Source organism: Mytilus trossulus, chromosome 2 (genome assembly GCF_036588685.1).
Source record: "Mytilus trossulus isolate FHL-02 chromosome 2, PNRI_Mtr1.1.1.hap1, whole genome shotgun sequence".
Taxonomy (NCBI): Eukaryota; Metazoa; Mollusca; class Bivalvia; order Mytilida; family Mytilidae; genus Mytilus; species Mytilus trossulus.
Window position 1 is genome coordinate 6,559,562 of NC_086374.1, and position 22,715 is coordinate 6,582,276.

The 22,715-nt window shown below is 32.7% G+C and overlaps 1 protein-coding gene across 1 annotated transcript in view; it reads left to right on the top strand.

The window, feature by feature from the left end:
• Positions 1-22,715, top strand: part of LOC134706376 (uncharacterized) — a 47,432-nt gene that overhangs the window by 7,554 nt on the left and 17,163 nt on the right. The window contains exons 6-21 of the mRNA XM_063565266.1: positions 1,183-1,500; positions 2,684-2,935; positions 3,522-3,746; positions 4,442-4,666; positions 8,112-8,336; positions 9,033-9,257; positions 12,539-12,763; positions 13,456-13,680; positions 14,065-14,289; positions 14,994-15,218; positions 16,120-16,344; positions 17,048-17,272; positions 18,174-18,398; positions 18,738-18,962; positions 20,931-21,155; positions 21,495-21,719. Coding sequence (XP_063421336.1) covers positions 1,183-1,500; positions 2,684-2,935; positions 3,522-3,746; positions 4,442-4,666; positions 8,112-8,336; positions 9,033-9,257; positions 12,539-12,763; positions 13,456-13,680; positions 14,065-14,289; positions 14,994-15,218; positions 16,120-16,344; positions 17,048-17,272; positions 18,174-18,398; positions 18,738-18,962; positions 20,931-21,155; positions 21,495-21,719 — 3,720 coding nt within the window. The remainder of the gene's footprint in view (positions 1-1,182; positions 1,501-2,683; positions 2,936-3,521; positions 3,747-4,441; positions 4,667-8,111; positions 8,337-9,032; positions 9,258-12,538; positions 12,764-13,455; positions 13,681-14,064; positions 14,290-14,993; positions 15,219-16,119; positions 16,345-17,047; positions 17,273-18,173; positions 18,399-18,737; positions 18,963-20,930; positions 21,156-21,494; positions 21,720-22,715) is intronic.

Below are 22,715 nucleotides of genomic sequence, written 5' to 3' on the forward strand. Positions count from 1 at the left end.
TTTGTCAGTGATATGCATGCATTAGACATTTTCTTACCAGTTACACAATACACATTATCCTGTGCACTTTGTAGTGTTATAGTTTAGTTTAATATCTGTTATCATTCTATATGGTTTGATACAGGTTCTAGGCTAGTTGACAAATCCCCAAAAAATCTTTTGCTGTTGATATAAGTATGTAATAAAGTAACTTTTTATAAAATTCTATAATTTTTGCATTACATCCTCACAGGATATACTTGGATGGTGTCTGGGATCAGTCAGACTTTCCTATTTACAGTGATTAATTTTCCAGTTTAATTAAACTAAATGATTGATTGTTCATTTGTTTCATTTTGTTAGTGAGTGGTACCACATGATATCCGTTAAATTATGCCTGTTGGAAATGTAAAGTTTTAAGTGTTTAGGCAAGCTCCAATTACTTTTATCGCAACTGATTTTCAATTATTTTCTACTGCTGGAAAGCATGTTCAAATGACTTTTATATAGACTTTTCTGCTGTTTCAAGTAAATTTCAATTGGTCTCCACTGCAAGTAAAACTTAAAAATATATATGTGATTTAAATAATTTTATCTTTTGCTTAGTACTGTATCCATTATCAATTTTATCTGTATTTTACCATATGTGACGGGATATATGCCACACAAGGAAGATTGATGGATCGAAACTTTCTTATGCAGTTCAGTTCTATCCTATTTTTCCACTGGTTTTGTATCACACTTAATCATGTTTTAGTCTTTCTATGACTTATTGTTGGTGGGTTGAATCTTTACCATTTGGTCTTTGAAACACACTCCATTTTTGCTTCTTTTAAATTTAAACCTACCTGTTTGAAGAACACAATGACAATTTTGAATGGGCTTTCCTAGATGTAAGGCCTGGATAGTGAGTCAAACTTGTTAAACACTCTTGTAGAAGATGCAACTATGTGCAGGTTCTGGTCACCATGTGCCTTCTAATTTACAGAATAAAAGATATTTCTGTTGCACCCAGTGTGATGAAATAACAAAAATATCAAAACTGCGAAAAGAAATAAAATTGTCTTTAATAAATTAGATATGTAGTCAATATTTTGTCTATGAGGCTTGTCAATAAAGGATGGCAAATATATATACTTTGTACTTACATGAACCACACAAATCATTTTTAATGATGAAAACCATATTAACTTCTGTCATTAGATTGGTAATGTTATGTGTCCTGATGGAAAATCAGCATGTCAGACTGGCCAATCTTGCTGTAACAAGACAAATGGAGAATATGCTTGCTGTCCATTGCCAAATGCTGTTTGCTGCTCTGACAAAATACATTGCTGTCCAGAAGGAGACACATGTGACTTGTCCATTGGGAAATGTAAGAGTGGAATGGATTTGTTTAAAAAAGTTGAAGCACTGAAAATGAAGTCTGTGATGTGTCCAGATGGTAGATCAGAATGTTCTGATGGCCAAACCTGTTGCCCACTAGATGGTGGGATGTATGGATGCTGCCCAATACCAGATGTAAGTATTAATTTCATACATGAATTATAAGTAAATAAAACAATATATATTACAGGGCAGAGGTATGGTTATTTGTTAAATTTACATTCACTTTTATTGTATAACTTCACTCACTATTTCTTCTGTTTGTAAAATTACAACATTTGAAAATATAAATTATATTAACCAATTGTTATCTTGTCCTAAGATCTATCTTTCTCTACTTTTGTATGCATGAATTGAAAGCAGCAGGCCATGTTAAGGAGACAGCAATCCAAAATAAAAAAGAAGCAAAAATATGACAAAAAGGATATACTTGGTAAAAGTATGAAAATGCATAATCATGTGTAGGATCTCATTAGACCATAGATAACCAAGGTGATGAAATCTACTTGGAAGTTCAGAAACCCTATTAGTGTTTTTGGCAGCATGTTTGAAATTGCAAATCCAATCTAATTCAAATACAGATCCAGTGTCAGTTCTTCCCTAGTTATAATCCTTAAGCACTCTATTGAAATTTTTGTCTCAAAGACTCAAATGGATTGTCTGGAGTTGTAATAATGTTAGACAGGCTCTAAAATTTGGAAAAAAACATTTAATTGGCCGAAAAATGGATAGAAAGGGTGTTTTCAAATCCTTGTCAGAATGCATGCACAAATGATGTGTATTTGACTGGACTTGATGTGACTATAGCCTGCTATAACAGTTGAGGTGTGTTTATTGTGTAAGTGCTTTAGTGACCAACTGCTGCCCACAGGGTTAACTTTGTGATGTCTGTTTAAATAAAGCTAAGTGCTGTATTGGCCACGCCCACTGCTGCCCTCAAGGTTATATTTGTGATGTCTGTTTATATTAGGCTAACTGCTGTAGTGACCATGTCCATTGCTGTCCACAAGGTTATATTTTGTGATGTCTGTTTATATTAGGCTAAGTGCTGTAGTGACCATGTCCACTGCTGTCCACAAGGTTATATTTTGTGATGTCTGTTTATATTAGGCTAAGTGCTGTAGTGACCATGTCCACTGCTGTCCACAAGGTTATATTTTGTGATGTCTGTTTATATTAGGCTAAGTGCTGTAGTGACCATGTCCACTGCTGTCCACAAGGTTATATTTTCAATGTCTGTTTATATTAGGCTAAGTGCTGTAGTGACCATGTCCACTGCTGTCCACAAGGTTATATTTTTAATGTCTGTTTATATTAGGCTAAGTGCTGTAGTGACCATGTCCACTGCTGTCCACAAGGTTATATTTGTGATGTCATACAGCAACAATGTGTTGGTAAAAGAGGGCAACGAATAAATTGGCTTAAAACCCTTCCTCCACATCTGTTAGTCAAGAAAGACATGACAACATATGGTAATGTTATATGTCCTGATGGTCAGTCAGAATGTAAAACAGGTCAGACATGTTGTAAACAAGCATCTGGTCAGTATGGCTGCTGTCCTTTACCTAAGGTAGGATTACATTAAATAATGATAAGTCCAAAAGATGCTGAGGTCCAAATACAATTTGCATGTTGTTCCTTGGATACAATATCAAGTATACATGTTGTCAGTTTTCTCTTTTACAAAATTGAAGTAAATAAATGAAGTGCCAAACAAATTTACTATATTTATGGAAGACCAGACCTACATGCAATGTTTAAAAACTGCTGCGATCCTATAGACAATAACATACCTGTTGTTTTGACTTGTCTTAAGGACAAGTGTGTCTATGACCATTCCCTAAATAAATCTGTCTCCCCTTATATTCTTTTGAAAGATGACCAATTGACTGAAATTATGGTGGTCCTGATTTTTGACCTGACAAAATTTAGTAAATAAGTCAATGTGTGACTGGTCATTTTGTATAAAACTTTTCATACCATACATGGCTGTTTTGGGGATGACATAAAGATGGTTCCATTTATTTTAATATGCCTGGAATGCAAAAGGCTGTATATGAAAAAATACACTGAATATACAAATCGAATAAGCTGTATTTGATAAAAAAAAAAAATTGCAAATTTTGAACGTTTGATAATAGGCTTACAATTTACAGGCTGTCTGTTGTACTGATGGTAAACATTGTTGTCCTGAGGGAACTACCTGTGATGTGTCTTCTGGAAAATGTAACCGTGGAGAAATTGCTGTATTGGACTGGTTTGCAAAAGTTCCTGCCAATGTTAGAAGTGTGAAATGTCCTGATGGTCAGTCAGAATGTAAAACAGGACAGACCTGTTGTAAACTAGCATCTGGTCAATATGGTTGTTGTCCAATTCCAAAGGTATGATTATATATACTTAATAGCATACTTTTAACAAATTTATTCACTAGATCTGATGAGTCTCTAAAATCTGTCTGAATGACAATAATTATGCCCTCAATATTTTGCCTTCTAAAGTAAATATGTTCAAAGATATCAGTAGGACATTGAACCTCATAAAATGAAAATAAACTTACATTGTCACGGCTAAAAATGAAAAAAGACAGACAAACAATAGAACATAAAACACAACATAGAAACTAAAGAAAAAGCAACACAAACCCCACTGATTGATTCATTTAAACAATAATTTATTTTTTAGCTCACCTGACCTAAAAGGTCTAGTGAGTTTTTCTCATTACATGGCGTCATTTGTCTGTCATTGTTGTCATCGTTTGTGTACTTTTACAAAAATCTATGATTCTGAAACTACATGGCCAAATTTAATGGTCATTTTTATATATATCCTGTCTACAAAACTATAAATTTTGCGAAAACTAAGGGTTTACTTATCCAATGCATAGACTTCAATAGCTGTATTTTGCACAATTTTTTGGAATTTTGGGTCCTAAATGCTCTTCAAATATGTACCTGTTTGACTTTAAGACTATTTGATCTGAGCCTCAGCGATGAGTCTTATGTAGACCATACTTTTTTTTTAATTCAGGTATTATTTTGCATATGTTCAGGTTTTCTTATTTTCTTACATTTAACAGGCTGTTTGTTGTACTGATGGTAAACATTGTTGTCCTGAGGGAACTACCTGTGATGTGTCCTCTGGAAAATGTAATAGGGGAGACATGACAGCTATAGACTGGTTTGTAAAGGTTCCTGCTAATGTTGGAAGTGTGAAATGTCCTGATGGTCAATCAGAATGTAAAACAGGACAGACCTGTTGTAAACTAGCATCTGGTCAATATGGTTGTTGTCCAATTCCAAAGGTATGGTTACATATATCATATATCTTTCGTTTAACAAATTAATTTACTTGATTTGAAGAGTTAATTAATTCTGTCTTAATGGCAAACTGCCTTATGCGAGCACCCTGGATTTGTGTTCTACCTAATAAATGCTGAAATACGTGCCATTGTTATTATCTAGCTGGATATTATGTTATTTATAACTTATTGGACATTTTTTTTCATACTTATCATTCTAGATTACAAAAAATATGACCAGAAAAACCTTAAATGATTGTCGATTTTCCCAAAAGTTTTTGAGTTACACATAGGAATTAGAGCACATTAGGAATCCTTATGTATTTTATTATCCCCCAAGCTTTTTGCTAAGATGTTAAAGAACAAATGTATGAAATATTTAATCGCCGAAAATCTCTTAAGACAAGTAGTTTAGATTTCCCAAATTACAAAAGTCGTAGGAATATTGTTTGTCATCAATACGTAAGTTCCCTAATAAACGATATCAAACTTATTTTCATCATTACTATACATGACAGCGATGTTCAATTTGTTCAACCGCTAGATTTATACAGAAAATCGCCGACAAATAATGTGTAAATCCGAGTAAAATCGTATCTCACTCAATCTGTCAAAAACAACATTGAAAACAAAATGACTACCGCGAGACAAGACAATTACAATATCGGATCCGATTCCGGAAGCGGATAATAGTAATTCCGGGTTTTGGCTATCATTTAAAAAAAAAAACTGGCAGGTGACCAAAATACATCTATGCATGGTAAATAAAAATAAACACTGGAATTAAAAACCAAAAGATATATGTAAAAGAAAGAAAAAGCAGAAAATATTTTGTACACATTTTAATTTCAAATTCCAATACAATATGACAGCTGGGAACAGTTTATCTAACAATATATATGTTCCTGGTAACAGTATAAATTTTCTGTATCAGTGATAAATGTTGGTAATGCATGTTAGATGCTTTTAAAGTTAAACATATTACTGCAATTTCAAGGGGTATTTTTTTCTTCTGAATTTTAATGGGTCAGTTAAAATAGCTGGAAGTTTATATTTAAAAAATAGATGTGATATGATTGCCAATGAGACAACTGTCCACAAGAGACTAAAATGACACAGATATTAACCACTATAGGTCATCGTATGGCCTTCAACAATGAGCAAAGCCCAAACCACATATTCAGCTATAAAAGGCCCAGATAAGACAATATAAAACATTCAAACTAGAAAACTAATAGCCTTATTTATATAAAAAAAATAACTAAAAACAAATATGAAACATATAAACAAATGACAACCACTTAATTACAGGCTCCTGACTTGGGACGGGCACAAATAGTGCAACTATATATATGATACATGAATGTAAGCAAATCTTATTATATATAGTCCATTGGGCCACTCTACCTCCTCCTGTTTGATAACTTTGAAACAGATGAAATCCCCACCCCTTGACCATATACATTCATGTCTAAATATTTAATCAAATGAAATATAGGGGAAGTCCCCAGGGTCACCACACTCCCTCATGTTTTAGAACTTGGAAACAGTCGAGATCCCCACCCCAAACCATATTTATTCATGTATGGGACAATATATATATAATCAAATGAAATATAGGGGGAGTCCCTGGGGGTCCACCCATCCCTCCTGTTTGATAACTTGGTTACGGTCGAGATCCCTACCCCTAACCATATATCTTCATGTAGGGGACAATATAACAAATCAAATGAAATATGTAGGAGTCCCTGGGTATCACCCCATCCCTCCTATTTGAGAACTTGGAAACCGTTGAGATCCCCAACCCTTAACCATATATTAGTAGTTACATAGTGTGCTAGTGACCTAATACAATATATATAGGGTCAGTAAATTCCATATGGGGTGATGACCCCATATATAGCGTATTAGGTCACTAGCACAATATGTAACGAATTTATCTTACCAACTATCTGAACGTTTGAAATTAAGACTAGTGATTCTCAAAATGGGCAAGTCTTCAATACTGTTAGCATTAGAAAAATACTTCCATTAATCCTACAAATACAGATGCCAACAATAAAATCTTGTAAGGTTTAAATGTGTTTTATGAATTTATTTCAATCTTAATCATCAATTTCTTCGTCTGTTGGAACTTTTAAGATTTTTTCTCAGTACCGTTTTGTTTTTATAAAGGGACATAACACCATTACTAACCGTGTATGAAATAAGTCCCGCCCCTTCTTACCTAATATGGAATATGACGGGATGTAACTCCACTACTAACCGTGTATGAGATAAGCCCCGCCACCCTACTAACCTAATATCAAATATACACGGTTTGCACGCAGATGCTTTCAACCAATCATATTCCTGGGAATGTATAGGAGGTAAGATAAATTTATGTATGGGACAATAAAACAAATCATATGAAATATAGGGGGAGTTCATGGGGCCACTCTTCCCCTTCTGGTTAGAGAATTTGTAAACAGTTGAGATCACCAATCTTAAACCATATATATTCATGTATGGGACAATATTACAAATCAAATGAATTATAAGGGGGTCCCTATGGTCACTGTACACCCTCCTGTTTGAGAACTAAAAATTGGAGATCCTCACCCCTTAACCATATATACTTATGTATGGGACTATATAACAAATCAAATGAAATATAGGGGAAGTCTCTGTGGTTACCTTACCCCTCCTGTTAAAGAACTTGGAAACCGTTGGGATCCCCACCTCTAATAAACATGAAATATAGGGCGTCCATGCAGTCACCCCACCCCCTCCTGATTGAGAAATTAGAAACAGTCGAGACCCCACCTTTAAATTAAACCATATATATTCATGTATGAGAACTGATCAAATGAAATATAGGGAGAGTCCTTAGGGTCACCATACCCACTCCTGTTTGATAACTTAGTGTACTGTTGAACACAATCTCATTTTTCTTTCCAGGGAATCAAGTCTATTCATACTTTTACAAGCTCGTACTAAAGTCAATTTGAACTACTAACAGTCAACCAATACTAATATTAACTATCAACTAGAAAAACTGCAATCATTGCAAACTTGTACCACTGTAGACTCATGACCATGAAAAAAATATACTTGATATATGTGTTGCTTTTAAAAACTTTGACAAAATATGAATTATTTGTCTTAATGATTAATTCATTTAATGAACATAAATAATATATGACTGTTTAATGTTTGTTCTTTTTAAAAATCTTTAAAAAAAAATTGAAGCAACATTGCCACAGTTTTTATAATTATGCCTTGGTTTTTGGTTAACTGCCTATAGCGATTACAGTGCTTTGATTTACATGAAACATTACCTCTTTTAGCAACTTTATATTTAACAGTTGTTTGGCAAAAGAAGAATGAAATTGGGAAAAAATCTGCTTAATTCAATTCATATACATTTTGCATATGTAAAGTTTTCTTATGTTCTTGTATTTTACAGGCTGTGTGTTGTACTGATGGTAAACATTGTTGTCCTGAGGGAACTACCTGTGATGTTTCATCTGGAAAATGTAACCGTGGAGAAATTGCTGTAATGGACTGGTTTGAAAAAGTTCCTGCTTATGTTGGAAGTGTGAAATGTCCTGATGGTCAGTCAGAATGTAAAACAGGACAGACCTGTTGTAAACTAGCATCTGGTCAATATGGTTGTTGTCCAATTCCAAAGGTATGATTATATATACTTAATAGCATACTTTTAACAAATTTATTCACTAGATCTGATGAGTCTCTAAAATCTGTCTTAATGACAATAATTATTCCCTCAATATTCTGCCTTCTAAAGTAAATATGTTCAAAGATATCAGTAGGACATTGAACCTCATAAAATGAAAATAAACTTACAATGTCATGGCTAAAAATGAAAAAAAGACAGACAAACAATAGAACATAAAACACAACATAGAAACTAAAGAAAAAGCAACACAAACCCCACTGATTGATTCATTTAAACAATAATTTATTTTTTAGCTCACCTGACCTAAAAGGTCTAGTGAGTTTTTCTCATCACATGGCGTCATTTGTCTGTCATTGTTGTCATCGTTTGTGTACTTTTACAAAAATCTATGATTCTGAAACTACATGGCCAAATTTAATGGTCATTTTTATATATATCCTGTCTACAAAACTATAAATTTTGCGAAAACTAAGGGTTTACTTATCCAATGCAGAGATTTCCTTAGCTGTATTTTGCACAACTTTTTGGAATTTTGGGTCCTCAATGCTCTTCAAATATGTACCTGTTTGACTTTAAAACTATTTGATCTGAGCCTCAGCGATGAGTTTTATGTAGACCATACTTTTTTTTTAATTCAGGAAGCATTTTGCATATGTTCATGTTTTGTTATTTTCTTGCATTTAACAGGCTGTCTGTTGTACTGATGGTAAACATTGTTGTCCTGAGGGAACTACCTGTGATGTTTCATCTGGAAAATGTAATCGGGGAGACATGACAGCTATAGACTGGTTTTCAAAAGTTCCTACTAATGTTGGAAGTGTGAAATGTCCTGATGGTCAGTCAGAATGTAAAACAGGACAGACCTGTTGTAAACTAGCATCTGGTCAATATGGTTGTTGTCCAATTCCAAAGGTATGGTTACATATATCATATAACTTTCATTTAACAAATTAATTCACTTATCTTTCTAGATTACAAAAAATATGACCAGAAAAACCTTAAATGATTGTCGATTTTCCCAAAAGTTTTAGAGTTGCACATAGGAATTAGAGCACATTAGGAATCCTTATGTATTTTATTATCCCCCAAGCTTTTGGCTAAGATGTTAAAGAACAAATGTATGAAATATTTAATCGCAGAAAATCTCTTAAGACAAGTAGTTTAGATTTCCCAAATTGCAAAAGTCGTAGGAATATTGTTTGTCATCAATACGTAAGTTCCCTAATAAACGATATCAAACTTATTTTCATCATTACTATACATGACAGCAATGTTCAATTTGTTCAACCGCTAGATTTATACAGAAAATCACCAACAAATAATGTGTAAATCCGAGTAAAATTGTATCTCACTCCATCTGTCAAAAACAACATTGAAAACAAAATGACTACCGCGAGAAAAGACAATTACAATATCGGATCCGATTCCGGAAGCGGATAATAGTAATTCTGGGTTTTGGCTATCATTTAAGAAAAAAAACTGGCAGGTGACCAAAATACATCTATGCATGGTAAATAAAAATAAACACTGGAATTAAAAACCAAAAGATATATGTAAAAGAAAGAAAAAGCAGAAAATATTTTGTACACATTTTAATTTCAAAATCCAATACAATATGACAGCTGGGAACAGTTTATCTAACAATATATATGTTCCTGGTAACAGTATAAATTTTCTGTATCAGTGATAAATGTTGGTAATGCATGTTAGATGCTTTTAGAGTTAAACATATTACTTCAATTTCAAGAGGTATTTTTTTCTTCTGAATTTTGATGGGTCAGTTAAAATAGCTGGAAGTTTCTTATTTAAAAAATAGATGTGATATGATTGCCAATGAGACAACTGTCCACAAGAGACTAAAATGACACAGACATTAACCACTATAGGTCATCGTATGGCCTTCAACAATGAGCAAAGCCCAAACCACATAGTCAGCTATAAAAGGCCCAGATAAGACAATATAAAACATTCAAACTAGAAAACTAATAGCCTTATTTATATAAAAAAAATAACTAAAAACAAATATGAAACATATAAACAAATGACAACCACTTAATTACAGGCTCCTGACTTGGGACGGGCACAAATAGTGCAACTATATATATGATACATGAATGTAAGCAAATCTTATTATATATAGTCCATTGGGCCACTCTACCTCCTCCTGTTTGATAACTTTGAAACAGATGAAATCCCCACCCCTTGACCATATACATTCATGTCTAAATATTTAATCAAATGAAATATAGGGGAAGTCCCCAGGGTCACCACACTCCCTCATGTTTTAGAACTTGGAAACAGTCGAGATCCCCACCCCAAACCATATTTATTCATGTATGGGACAATATATATATAATCAAATGAAATATAGGGGGAGTCCCTGGGGGTCCACCCATCCCTCCTGTTTGATAACTTGGTTACTGTCGAGATCCCTACCCCTAAACCATATATCTTCATGTAGGGGACAATATAACAAATCAAATGAAATATGTAGGAGTCCCTGGGTATCACCCCATCCCTCCTATTTGAGAACTTGGAAACCGTTGAGATCCCCAACCCTTAACCATATATTAGTAGTTACATAGTGTGCTAGTGACCTAATACAATATATATAGGGTCAGTAAATTCCATATGGGGTGATGACCCCATATATAGCGTATTAGGTCACTAGCACAATATGTAACGAATTTATCTTACCAACTATCTGAACGTTTGAAATTAAGACTAGTGATTCTCAAAATGGGCAAGTCTTCAATACTGTTAGCATTAGAAAAATACTTCCATTAATCCTACAAATACAGATGCCAACAATAAAATCTTGTAAGGTTTAAATGTGTTTTATGAATTTATTTCAATCTTAATCATCAATTTCTTCGTCTGTTGGAACTTTTAAGATTTTTTCTCAGTACCGTTTTGTTTTTATAAAGGGACATAACACCATTACTAACCGTGTATGAAATAAGTCCCGCCCCTTCTTACCTAATATAGAATATGACGGGATGTAACTCCACTACTAACCGTGTATGAGATAAGCCCCGCCACCCTACTAACCTAATATCAAGTATACATGGTTTGCACGCAAATGCTTTCAACCAATCATATTCTTGGGAATGTATACGAGGTCAGATAAATTTATGTATGGGACAATAAAACAAATCATATGAAATATAGGGAGAGTTCATGGGGCCACTCTTCCCCTTCTGGTTAGAGAATTTGGAAACAGTTGAGATCACCAATCTTAAACCATATATATTCATGTATGGGACAATATTACAAATCAAATGAATTATAAGGAGGTCCCTATGGTCACTGTACACCCTCCTGTTTGAGAACTAAAAATTGGAGATCCTCACCCCTTAACCATATATACGTATGAATGGGACTATATAACAAATCAAATGAAATATAGGGGAAGTCTCTGTGGTTACCTTACCCCTCCTGTTGAAGAACTTGGAAACCATTGGGATCCCCACCTCTAATAAACATGAAATATAGGGGGAGTCCATGCAGTCACCCCACCCCCTCCTGATTGAGAAATTAGAAACAGTCGAGACCCCACCTTTAAATTAAACCATATATATTCATGTATGAGAACTGATCAAATGAAATATAGGGAGAGTCCTTAGGGTCACCATACCCACTCCTGTTTGATAACTTAGTGTACTGTTGAACACAATCTCATTTTTCTTTCCAGGGAATCAAGTCTATTCATACTTTTACAAGCTCGTACTAAAGTCAATTTGAACTACTAACAGTCAACCAATACTAATATTAACTATCAACTAGAAAAACTGCAATCATTGCAAACTTGTACCACTGCAGACTCATGACCATGAAAAAAATATACTTGATATATGTGTTGCTTTTAAAAACTTTGACAAAATATGAATTATTTGTCTTAATGATTAATTCATTAAATGAACATAAATAATATATGACTGTTTAATGTTTGTTCTTTTTAAAAATCTTTAAAAAAAATTGAAGCAACATTTTTTATAATTATGCCTTGGTTTTTGGTTAACTGCCTATAGCGATTACAGTGCTTTGATTTACATGAAACATTACCTCTTTTAGCAACTTTATATTTAACAGTTGTTTGGCAAAAGAAGAATGAAATTGGGAAAAAATCTGCTTAATTCAATTCATATACATTTTGCATATGTAAAGTTTTCTTATGTTCTTGTATTTTACAGGCTGTGTGTTGTACTGATGGTAAACATTGTTGTCCTGAGGGAACTACCTGTGATGTCTCATCTGGAAAATGTAATCGGGGAGACATGACAGCTATAGACTGGTTTGTAAAGGTACCTGCTAATATTGGAAGTGTGAAATGTCCTGATGGTCAGTCAGAATGTAAAACAGGACAGACCTGTTGTAAACTAGCATCTGGTCAATATGGTTGTTGTCCAATTCCAAAGGTATGTTTACATATACTTAATAGCATACTTATAACAAATTTATTCACTAGATCTGATGAGTCTCTAAAATCTGTCTTAATGACAATAATTATCCCCTCAATATTCTGCCTTCTAAAGAAAATATGTTCAAAGATATCAGTGGGACATTGAACCTCATAAAATGAAAATAAACTTACAATGTCACGTCTTAAAATGGAAAAAAGACAAACAATAGAACACAAAACACAACATAGAAACTAAAGAAAAAGCAACACAAACCCCACAGATTGGTTCATTTAAAAGATTACCTAATTTTTGGCTCACCTGACCTGAAAGGTCTAGTGATTTTTCTCATTACATGGCGTTCATCATCTGTCATCATTGTCAAAGTTTGTGTACCTTTACAAAAATCTATTCCTCTGAAACTACTTGGCCAAATTTGATGGTCATTTTATAAATATCCTGTCTACAAAACTATAAATTTTGCGAAAACTAAGGATTTTTTTATCACAGGCATATATTTCCTTAGCTGTATTTTGCACAACTTTTTTGGAATTTTGGGTCCTCAATGCTCTTCAAATATGTACCTGTTTGACTTTATAACTATTTGATCTGAGTGTCAGTGGTGAGTCTTTTGTGGAACATACTATTTTTTTTAATTCAGGTAGCATTTTGCATATGTTCAGGTTTTCTTATTTTCTTGTATTTTACAGGCTGTTTGTTGTACTGATGGTAAACATTGTTGTCCTGAGGGAACTACCTGTGATGTGTCATCTGGAAAATGTAACCGTGGAGAAATTGCTGTAATGGACTGGTTTGAAAAAGTTCCTGCTAATGTTGGTAGTGTAAAATGTCCAGATGGTCAGTCAGAATGTAAAACAGGACAGACCTGTTGTAAACTAGCATCTGGTCAATATGGTTGTTGTCCAATTCCAAAGGTATGATTATATATACTTAATAGCATACTTTTAACAAATTTATTCACTAGATCTGATGAGTCTCTAAAATCTGTCTTAATGACAATAATTATTCCCTCAATATTCTGCCTTCTAAAGTAAATATGTTCAAAGATATCAGTAGGACATTGAACCTCATAAAATGAAAATAAACTTACAATGTCATGGCTAAAAATGAAAAAAAAGACAAACAAACAATAGAACATAAAACTCTCCATCCAAGTCACAATTTAAAAAAGTAAAGCTTTTAGGTCATGGTATAGTCTGCACCACAGAGCCTAGGCTCACAGGGAACAGCAATCTCTATTTATTCATGTTATGAAAATGCAAATTGGAAGGTATACTCAATGGCTTACATTTTTACAGGCTGTCTGTTGTACTGATGGTAAACATTGTTGTCCTGAGGGAACTACCTGTGATGTGTCATCTGGAAAATGTAACCGTGGAGAAATTGCTGTAATGGACTGGTTTGAAAAAGTTCCTGCTAATGTTGGAAGTGTAAAATGTCCTGATGGTCAGTCAGAATGTAAAACAGGACAGACCTGTTGTAAACTAGCATCTGGTCAATATGGTTGTTGTCCAATTCCAAAGGTATGGTTACATATTTTGTATTACTTTTCTCAAGCAAATTAATTCACTTGATCTGATGAGTCACTTAAATCTGTCTTATGGCAATAAGTCAATATATTATACTGCTAATTAAGTGATGGTAAATCGTTCAACAGTTTATTAATTTCTGGTTTATATCTCTTACACTAAAAAAAAATTATTTATTTATTTTAATTGCTTCAATTTTTCAAGTTTTCTTAATTTTGATAATGAAAATAAAATGGTTTTCATAAGAAACAAAACCTCTTTTATAACCTTTAGGCACAAAAGATGTTCTACTTAAAAGGAAAAAAGTAATTGTCGTAGAATCTGCTTTATTAAATTCAAGTTGCATTTTGCATATGTAAAGGGTTTTTTTCCTTGCCTTTTACAGGCTGTTTATTGTACTGATGAATTTTTGAATATACATAAAACTAAAAACATTTTGTATTATGAGTATTGTTTTACAAGCTACACTTTTAATTGAAAGAAAGAGAAAGAAGTAACATAGGGTAGAATAGATATAGAAAGATGTGGTATGATGAGCCAACTCTCCATCAAAGTCACAATTTAAAAAAGTAAAGCATTATAGGTCATAGTACAGTCTTCAACACAGAGCCTAGGCTCACAGGGAACAGCAATCTTTATTTATTCATGTAATGAAACTACAAATTGGAAGGTATACTCAAAGGCTTACATTTTTATAGGCTGTTTGTTGTACTGATGGAAAACATTGTTGTCCTGAGGGAACTACCTGTGATGTGTCATCTGGAAAATGTAACCGTGGAGAAATTGCTGTAATGGACTGGTTTGAAAAAGTTCCTGCTAATGTTGGAAGTGTGAAATGTCCTGATGGTCAGTCAGAATGTAAAACAGGACAGACCTGTTGTAAACTAGCATCTGGTCAATACGGGTGTTGTCCAATTCCAAAGGTATGGCAATAGTTGTTTTATTAATTTTCTTAAACAAATTGAATCACCTGTTCTGATAGTCCCTAAAATCTGTCTGAATAGCAATTAGTTTCCTCTCAATATTTCATTCTGCTAAAGGATGAGATTTTGTTTAACTTTTTTTTTTAACTGGTTAAATTTGAACAGTACTTTTTAATGCAATTATTATTAAAAAATCTTTCATCTTGCCAATAAATCTCTGATCAATATATTATATTTCTATTTGCTTGATATGAAGACATATTGAAATTTATCTTATTTTCTAATTGATACCCATGCCACATTTCACAATTATACCTTTTGTGATTCCTTGTACATATAAATATTCACTTGATCTTATGAGTCACTTAAATCTGTTTTAATGGCAAAAAGTATCCCTTCAGTATTTTATATTGCTAAATAAAAGAGGGACAAAAGATATAAGAGGGACATTGAAAATCATAAATTTAAAATAAACTTACAATGTCATGTCTAAAAAAGACAAAAAAAAGAAAAACAGACAAACAAAAGTTTACAAAACACAAAATAAAAAACTAATGAAAAAGTAACATAAAACCATAGAAAGACTGAGGGTGATCTCAGTGCTCTGTGGTGGTCAGTAGATGCTAAATGATGATGATTTGTTCAACTGTTCAGTTATCTCCGCTTAAAATCTCTAACTTTTGATACATTCATTTATAGATTGCTTTAAATTTTAGTTTTATTAATCTTTATATTGTAAATGAAGTGGGTATTTTTACAACAAACACAATCTCTTTTTACCCCTTTATGACGAACAGGGGTTTGGCAAAAAGAAAAAGAAAATTGGTGTAGAATCTGCTTTATTTAATCCAGGTAGCATTTTACATATGCAAAGATTGTCTTATTTTCTTTCTTTTAACAGGCTGTTTGTTGTACTGATGGTAAACATTGTTGTCCTGAGGGAACTACCTGTGATGTGTCATCTGGAAAATGTAACCGTGGAGACATGACAGCTATAGACTGGTTTTCAAAAGTTCCTGCTAATGTTGGAAGTGTGAAATGTCCTGATGGTCAGTCAGAATGTAAAACAGGACAGACCTGTTGTAAACTAGCATCTGGTCAATATGGTTGTTGTCCAATTCCAAAGGTATGGCAACATATTTTGTATTACTTTTCTCAAGCAAATTAATTCACTTGATCTGATGAGTCACTTAAATCTGTCTTATGGCAATAAGTCAATATATTATACTGCTAATTAAGTGATGGTAAATCGTTCAACAGTTTATTAATTTCTGGTTTATATCTCTTACACTAAGAAAATTTATTTATTTATTTTAATTGCTTCAATTTTTCAAGTTTTCTTAATTTTGATAATGAAAATAAAATGGTTTTCATAAGAAACAAAACCTCTTTTATAACCTTTAGGCACAAAAGATGTTCTACTTAAAAGGAAAAAAGTAATTGTCGTAGAATCTGCTTTATTAAATTCAAGTTGCATTTTGCATATGTAAAGGGTTTTTTTCCTTGCCTTTTACAGGCTGTTTATTGTACTGATGAATTTTTGAATATACATAAAACTAAAAACATTTTGTATTATGAGTATTGTTTTACAAGCTACACTTTTAATTGAAAGAAAGAGAAAGAAGTAACATAGGGTAGAATAGATATAGAAAGATGTGGTATGATGAGCCAACTCTCCATCAAAGTCACAATTTAAAAAAGTAAAGCATTATAGGTCATAGTACAGTCTTCAACACAGAGCCTAGGCTCACAGGGAACAGCAATCTTTATTTATTCATGTAATGAAACTACAAATTGGAAGGTATACTCAAAGGCTTACATTTTTATAGGCTGTTTGTTGTACTGATGGAAAACATTGTTGTCCTGAGGGAACTACCTGTGATGTGTCATCTGGAAAATGTAACCGTGGAGAAATTGCTGTAATGGACTGGTTTGAAAAAGTTCCTGCTAATGTTGGAAGTGTGAAATGTCCTGATGGTCAGTCAGAATGTAAAACAGGACAGACCTGTTGTAAACTAGCATCTGGTCAATACGGGTGTTGTCCAATTCCAAAGGTATGGCAATAGTTGTTTTATTAATTTTCTTAAACAAATTGAATCACCTGTTCTGATAGTCCCTAAAATCTGTCTGAATAGCAATTAGTTTCCTCTCAATATTTCATTCTGCTAAAGGATGAGATTTTGTTTAACTTTTTTTTTTAACTGGTTAAATTTGAACAGTACTTTTTAATGCAATTATTATTAAAAAATCTTTCATCTTGCCAATAAATCTCTGATCAATATATTATATTTCTATTTGCTTGATATGAAGACATATTGAAATTTATCTTATTTTCTAATTGATACCCATGCCACATTTCACAATTATACCTTTTGTGATTCCTTGTACATATAAATATTCACTTGATCTTATGAGTCACTTAAATCTGTTTTAATGGCAAAAAGTATCCCTTCAGTATTTTATATTGCTAAATAAAAGAGGGACAAAAGATATAAGAGGGACATTGAAAATCATAAATTTAAAATAAACTTACAATGTCATGTCTAAAAAAGACAAAAAAAAGAAAAACAGACAAACAAAAGTTTACAAAACACAAAATAAAAAACTAATGAAAAAGTAACATAAAACCATAGAAAGACTGAGGGTGATCTCAGTGCTCTGTGGTGGTCAGTAGATGCTAAATGATGATGATTTGTTCAACTGTTCAGTTATCTCCGCTTAAAATCTCTAACTTTTGATACATTCATTTATAGATTGCTTTAAATTTTAGTTTTATTAATCTTTATATTGTAAATGAAGTGGGTATTTTTACAACAAACACAATCTCATTTTACCCCTTTATGACGAACAGGGGTTTGGCAAAAAGAAAAAGAAAATTGGTGTAGAATCTGCTTTATTTAATCCAGGTAGCATTTTACATATGCAAAGATTGTCTTATTTTCTTTCTTTTAACAGGCTGTTTGTTGTACTGATGGTAAACATTGTTGTCCTGAGGGAACTACCTGTGATGTGTCCTCTGGAAAATGTAATAGGGGAGACATGACAGCTATAGACTGGTTTGTAAAGGTTCCTGCTAATGTTGGAAGTGTGAAATGTCCTGATGGTCAGTCAGAATGTAAAACAGGACAGACCTGTTGCAAACTAGCATCTGGTCAATATGGTTGTTGTCCAATTCCAAAGGTATGTTTAATGATATTTTATAATGTTCCATTAACAAATTAATTCACTTGTTCTGTCTAAATGGCAATAAGTCTCCTCTGAATTTTGCATATTGCCAAATGATGATATATAGTATAACTTTTATTAATTAGATGAAAAATTCCCTAACACAAAACAATATTATATGCTAGATGAACAAATATTTATATTGTTTTGCTAAAATATTAAGTTTTTTTGGGTTGGTAATGTAAAAATACTGTATGGGTTTCAAAGGAACAACTATTTTATAACTGATTATTGCATTTGATATGTTATGATTGTGAAAATATGCAGGCTTTCAAAAAGGCTTAACCTTTACAGGCTGTTTGTTGTACTGATGGTAAACATTGTTGTCCTGAGGGAACTACCTGTGATGTCTCATCTGGAAAATGTAACCGTGGAGAAATTGCTGTAATGGACTGGTTTGAAAAAGTTCCTGCCAATGTTGGAAGTGTGAAATGTCCTGATGGTCAGTCAGAATGTAAAACAGGACAAACCTGTTGTAAACTAGCATCTGGTCAATATGGTTGTTGTCCAATTCCAAAGGTATGGCAACAGATGTTTTATAATTAATTCACTTCATCTGATAGTCACTAGAATCATTCTTAATGTCAATAAGTCTTCCCTCAGTATTTTATATTGCTAAGTGATAACATATAGGTAAACTTTATATTAGTTCAGATTAAATTCTCTAACACTGAACACACATATTTTAAAACATTGCTTTAATTTGAAAGTTTTTAATCTAGATAATGTTAAAGGGGCACTAGCTGTCAAATTCATGGTCACCAATTTGACTCAAATTCTCATATTTGATTAATAACAATGTAAAACATTTATCCACTCTATCAAACGTTTAAAATAAACAGTTTACAGAGCATGGGGTAGATGATATGTAGGTTCGTTTCGTGTGTATTTAAATCCAGACGCCATCTAATTAACTATCGATTTGACCTCAGATGACCATATAAGCGATGTAAACACAAATAAAGATATGAATAGGTTAAACCAGCACGTGCAATTAGATTTTTATAGGTCTGTTTGATTTGAATTTATAGATTAAAAATATAAGTTACTCATTGTTTTTAACCGTATAAGAAATAATTTATGTGGATCGAATTAGTAATCAAATGATTTACCGTAGTTTCACTTTCATTGTTGACATTTTTTTTCTTTAAATAACCAGTTCACGTACAATGCATGCGTTGTCAGTCTCTAGCTAGGGGGTTAAGTTAAGTTCACATGAATACCGGTTAGAATGATGATGACGTTTTCACTTGCAAGTGAATCAGTCAAAAATTATGTATAATCGCTTATTTCAACAAAATTAAAGCAAATTGATTGCTAAAAGCAAATTATTATTTCATTATTCCAATTTAATTAAAGATTAATCTAAAAAAATATATACTTAATTTTTTTATATATATCGTAGCTAGTGCTCCTTTAATGACTTGGATTTGTTTTACAAGAAACAAATAAAGGCAACAGTAGTATACTGATGTTCAAAACTCATAAATCGATAGACAAAAACAAATCTGGTTCATAAACCAAAACCGAGGGAAATTCATTAAATACAAGAAAATGTTGACACAACGTAAAATGTAACACATACAGAAACGAATTTAGCATTAGACAAAATGCGATGTGAATAACGAGTATAACATCAAAACTAAATACATGAATTTGGGATAGAAAAGTACCGTGACACGTCTTATAATAATGTGAATTCGCACTCAAATATAAGAGGAAACAAACGACAAAAAAGAAACAGAACGTCAAAATGTAACACACACAGAAACAAACTATAATGTAACAATGACCATATTCCTGACTTGGTACAGGACATTTTTTAAAGAAACAAATGGTGGGTTGAACTGGTTTCATGGCATGCCAAATCTCCATCTTTTATGGCAATGTGATATATAACATTAAAATGACAACACAACATTAAAGGACTTCACTACAAATAAAAAGGAGAACACAATTGACAAACAAACACTTGAATAATAGCTAACAAAAGGTAACAGGTTAAAAATTTAATACGCCAGAAGTGCATTTTGTCCACACAAGACTTACTGGTGATGCCCAGTTACAAAAGTTTGAAGGCCGAAACATGAACAAAGTTGAACAGCATCAATGACCAAAAGTTAAAAAAAGTTGTGCCAAAAACGGCAAGGGTTTTCTTTTGGGTACCAGAACATCCATATTATTTAGAATAATTTATATTTGTGCAAACAGTAAATTTTATAAAATGACTATATAAAAGATATACATGCTTAAACTGAAGTATTAACTTATTACAAGAAACAACCTAACTATATTGCATAACCCAACAAATCCAACACAAAAAATAGACACATCCTAATGAGTCAAATCCTCAAACTATTTAATGACCTAAACAGTTCTTTGGCAAAAGAATTACATAACATTTATGCAGAAACTGCTTTATTAAATCCAGGTAGCATATTGCATATAATTGTTTCTTCTTTTTTCTAATAACCTTGAATTTTACAGGCTGTCTGTTGTACTGATGGTAAACATTGTTGTCCTGAGGGAACTACCTGTGATGTGTCATCTGGAAAATGTAATCGGGGAGAAATTGCTGTAATGGACTGGTTTGAAAAAGTTCCTGCTAATGTTGGAAGTGTGAAATGTCCAGATGGTCAGTCAGAATGTAAAACAGGACAGACCTGTTGTAAACTAGCATCTGGTCAATATGGTTGTTGTCCAATTCCAAAGGTATGTTTAATGATATTTTATAATGTTCCATTAACAAATTAATTCACTTGTTCCGTCTAAATGGCAATAAATCTCCTCTGAATTTTGCATATTGCCAAATGATGATATATAGTATAACTTTTATTAGTTAGATGAAAAATTCCCTAACACAAAACAATATTATATGCTAGATGAACAAATATTTATATTTTTTTGCTAAAATGTTAAGTTTTCTTGGGTTGGTAATGTAAAAATACTGTATGGGTTTCAAAGGAACAACTATTTTATAACTGATTATTGCATTTGATATGTTATGATTGTGAAAATATGCAGGCTTTCAAAAAGGCTTAAACTTTACAGGCTGTTTGTTGTACTGATGGTAAACATTGTTGTCCTGAGGGAACTACCTGCGATGTCTCATCTGGAAAATGTAACCGTGGAGAAATTGCTGTAATGGACTGGTTTGAAAAAGTTCCTGCCAATGTTGGAAGTGTGAAATGTCCTGATGGTCAGTCAGAATGTAAAACAGGACAGACCTGTTGTAAACTAGCATCTGGTCAATATGGTTGTTGTCCAATTCCAAAGGTATGGCAACAGATGTTTTATAATCAATTCACTTCATCTGATAGTCACTAGAATCGTTCTTAATGTCAATAAGTCTTCCCTCAGTATTTTAAATTGCTAAGGGATAACATATAGGTAAACTTTATATTAGTTCAGATTAAATTCTCTAACACTGAACACACATATTTTAAAACATTGCTTTAATTTGAAAGTTTTTAATCTAGATAATGTTAATGACTTGGATTTGTTTTACAAGAAACAAATAAAGGCAACAATAGTATACCGATGTTCAAAACTCATAAATCGATAGACAAAAACAAATCCGGGTCATAAACCAAAACCGAGGGAAATTCATTAAATACAAGAAAATGTTGATACAACGTAAAAATGTAACACATACAGAAACGAATTTAGCATTAGACAAAATGCGATGTGAATAACGAGTATAACATCAAAACTAAATACATGAATTTGGGATAGAAAAGTACCGTGACATGTTTTTATAATAATGTGAATTCGCACTCAAATATAAGAGGAAACAAACTACAAAAAAGAAACAGAATGTCAAAATGTAACACACACAGAAACCAACTATAATGTAACAATGACCATATTCCTGACTTGGTACAGGACATTTTTTAAAGAAACAAATGGTGGGTTGAACCTGGTTTCGTGGCATGCCAAATCTCCATCTTTTATGGCAATGTGAAATATAACATTAAAATGACAACACAACATTGAAGGACTACACTACAAATAAAAAGGAGAACACAATTGACAAACAAACACTTGAATAATAGCTAACAAAAGGTAAAAGGTTAAAAATTTAATACGCCAGAAGTGCATTTCGTCCACACAAGACTTACTGGTGACGCCCAGATACAAAAGTTTGAAGGCCGAAACATGAACAAAGTTGAACAGCATCGAGGACCAAAAGTTAAAAAAAAGTTGTGCCAAAAACGGCAAGGGTTTTCTGTTGGGTACCAGAACATCCATATTATTTAGAATAATTTATAT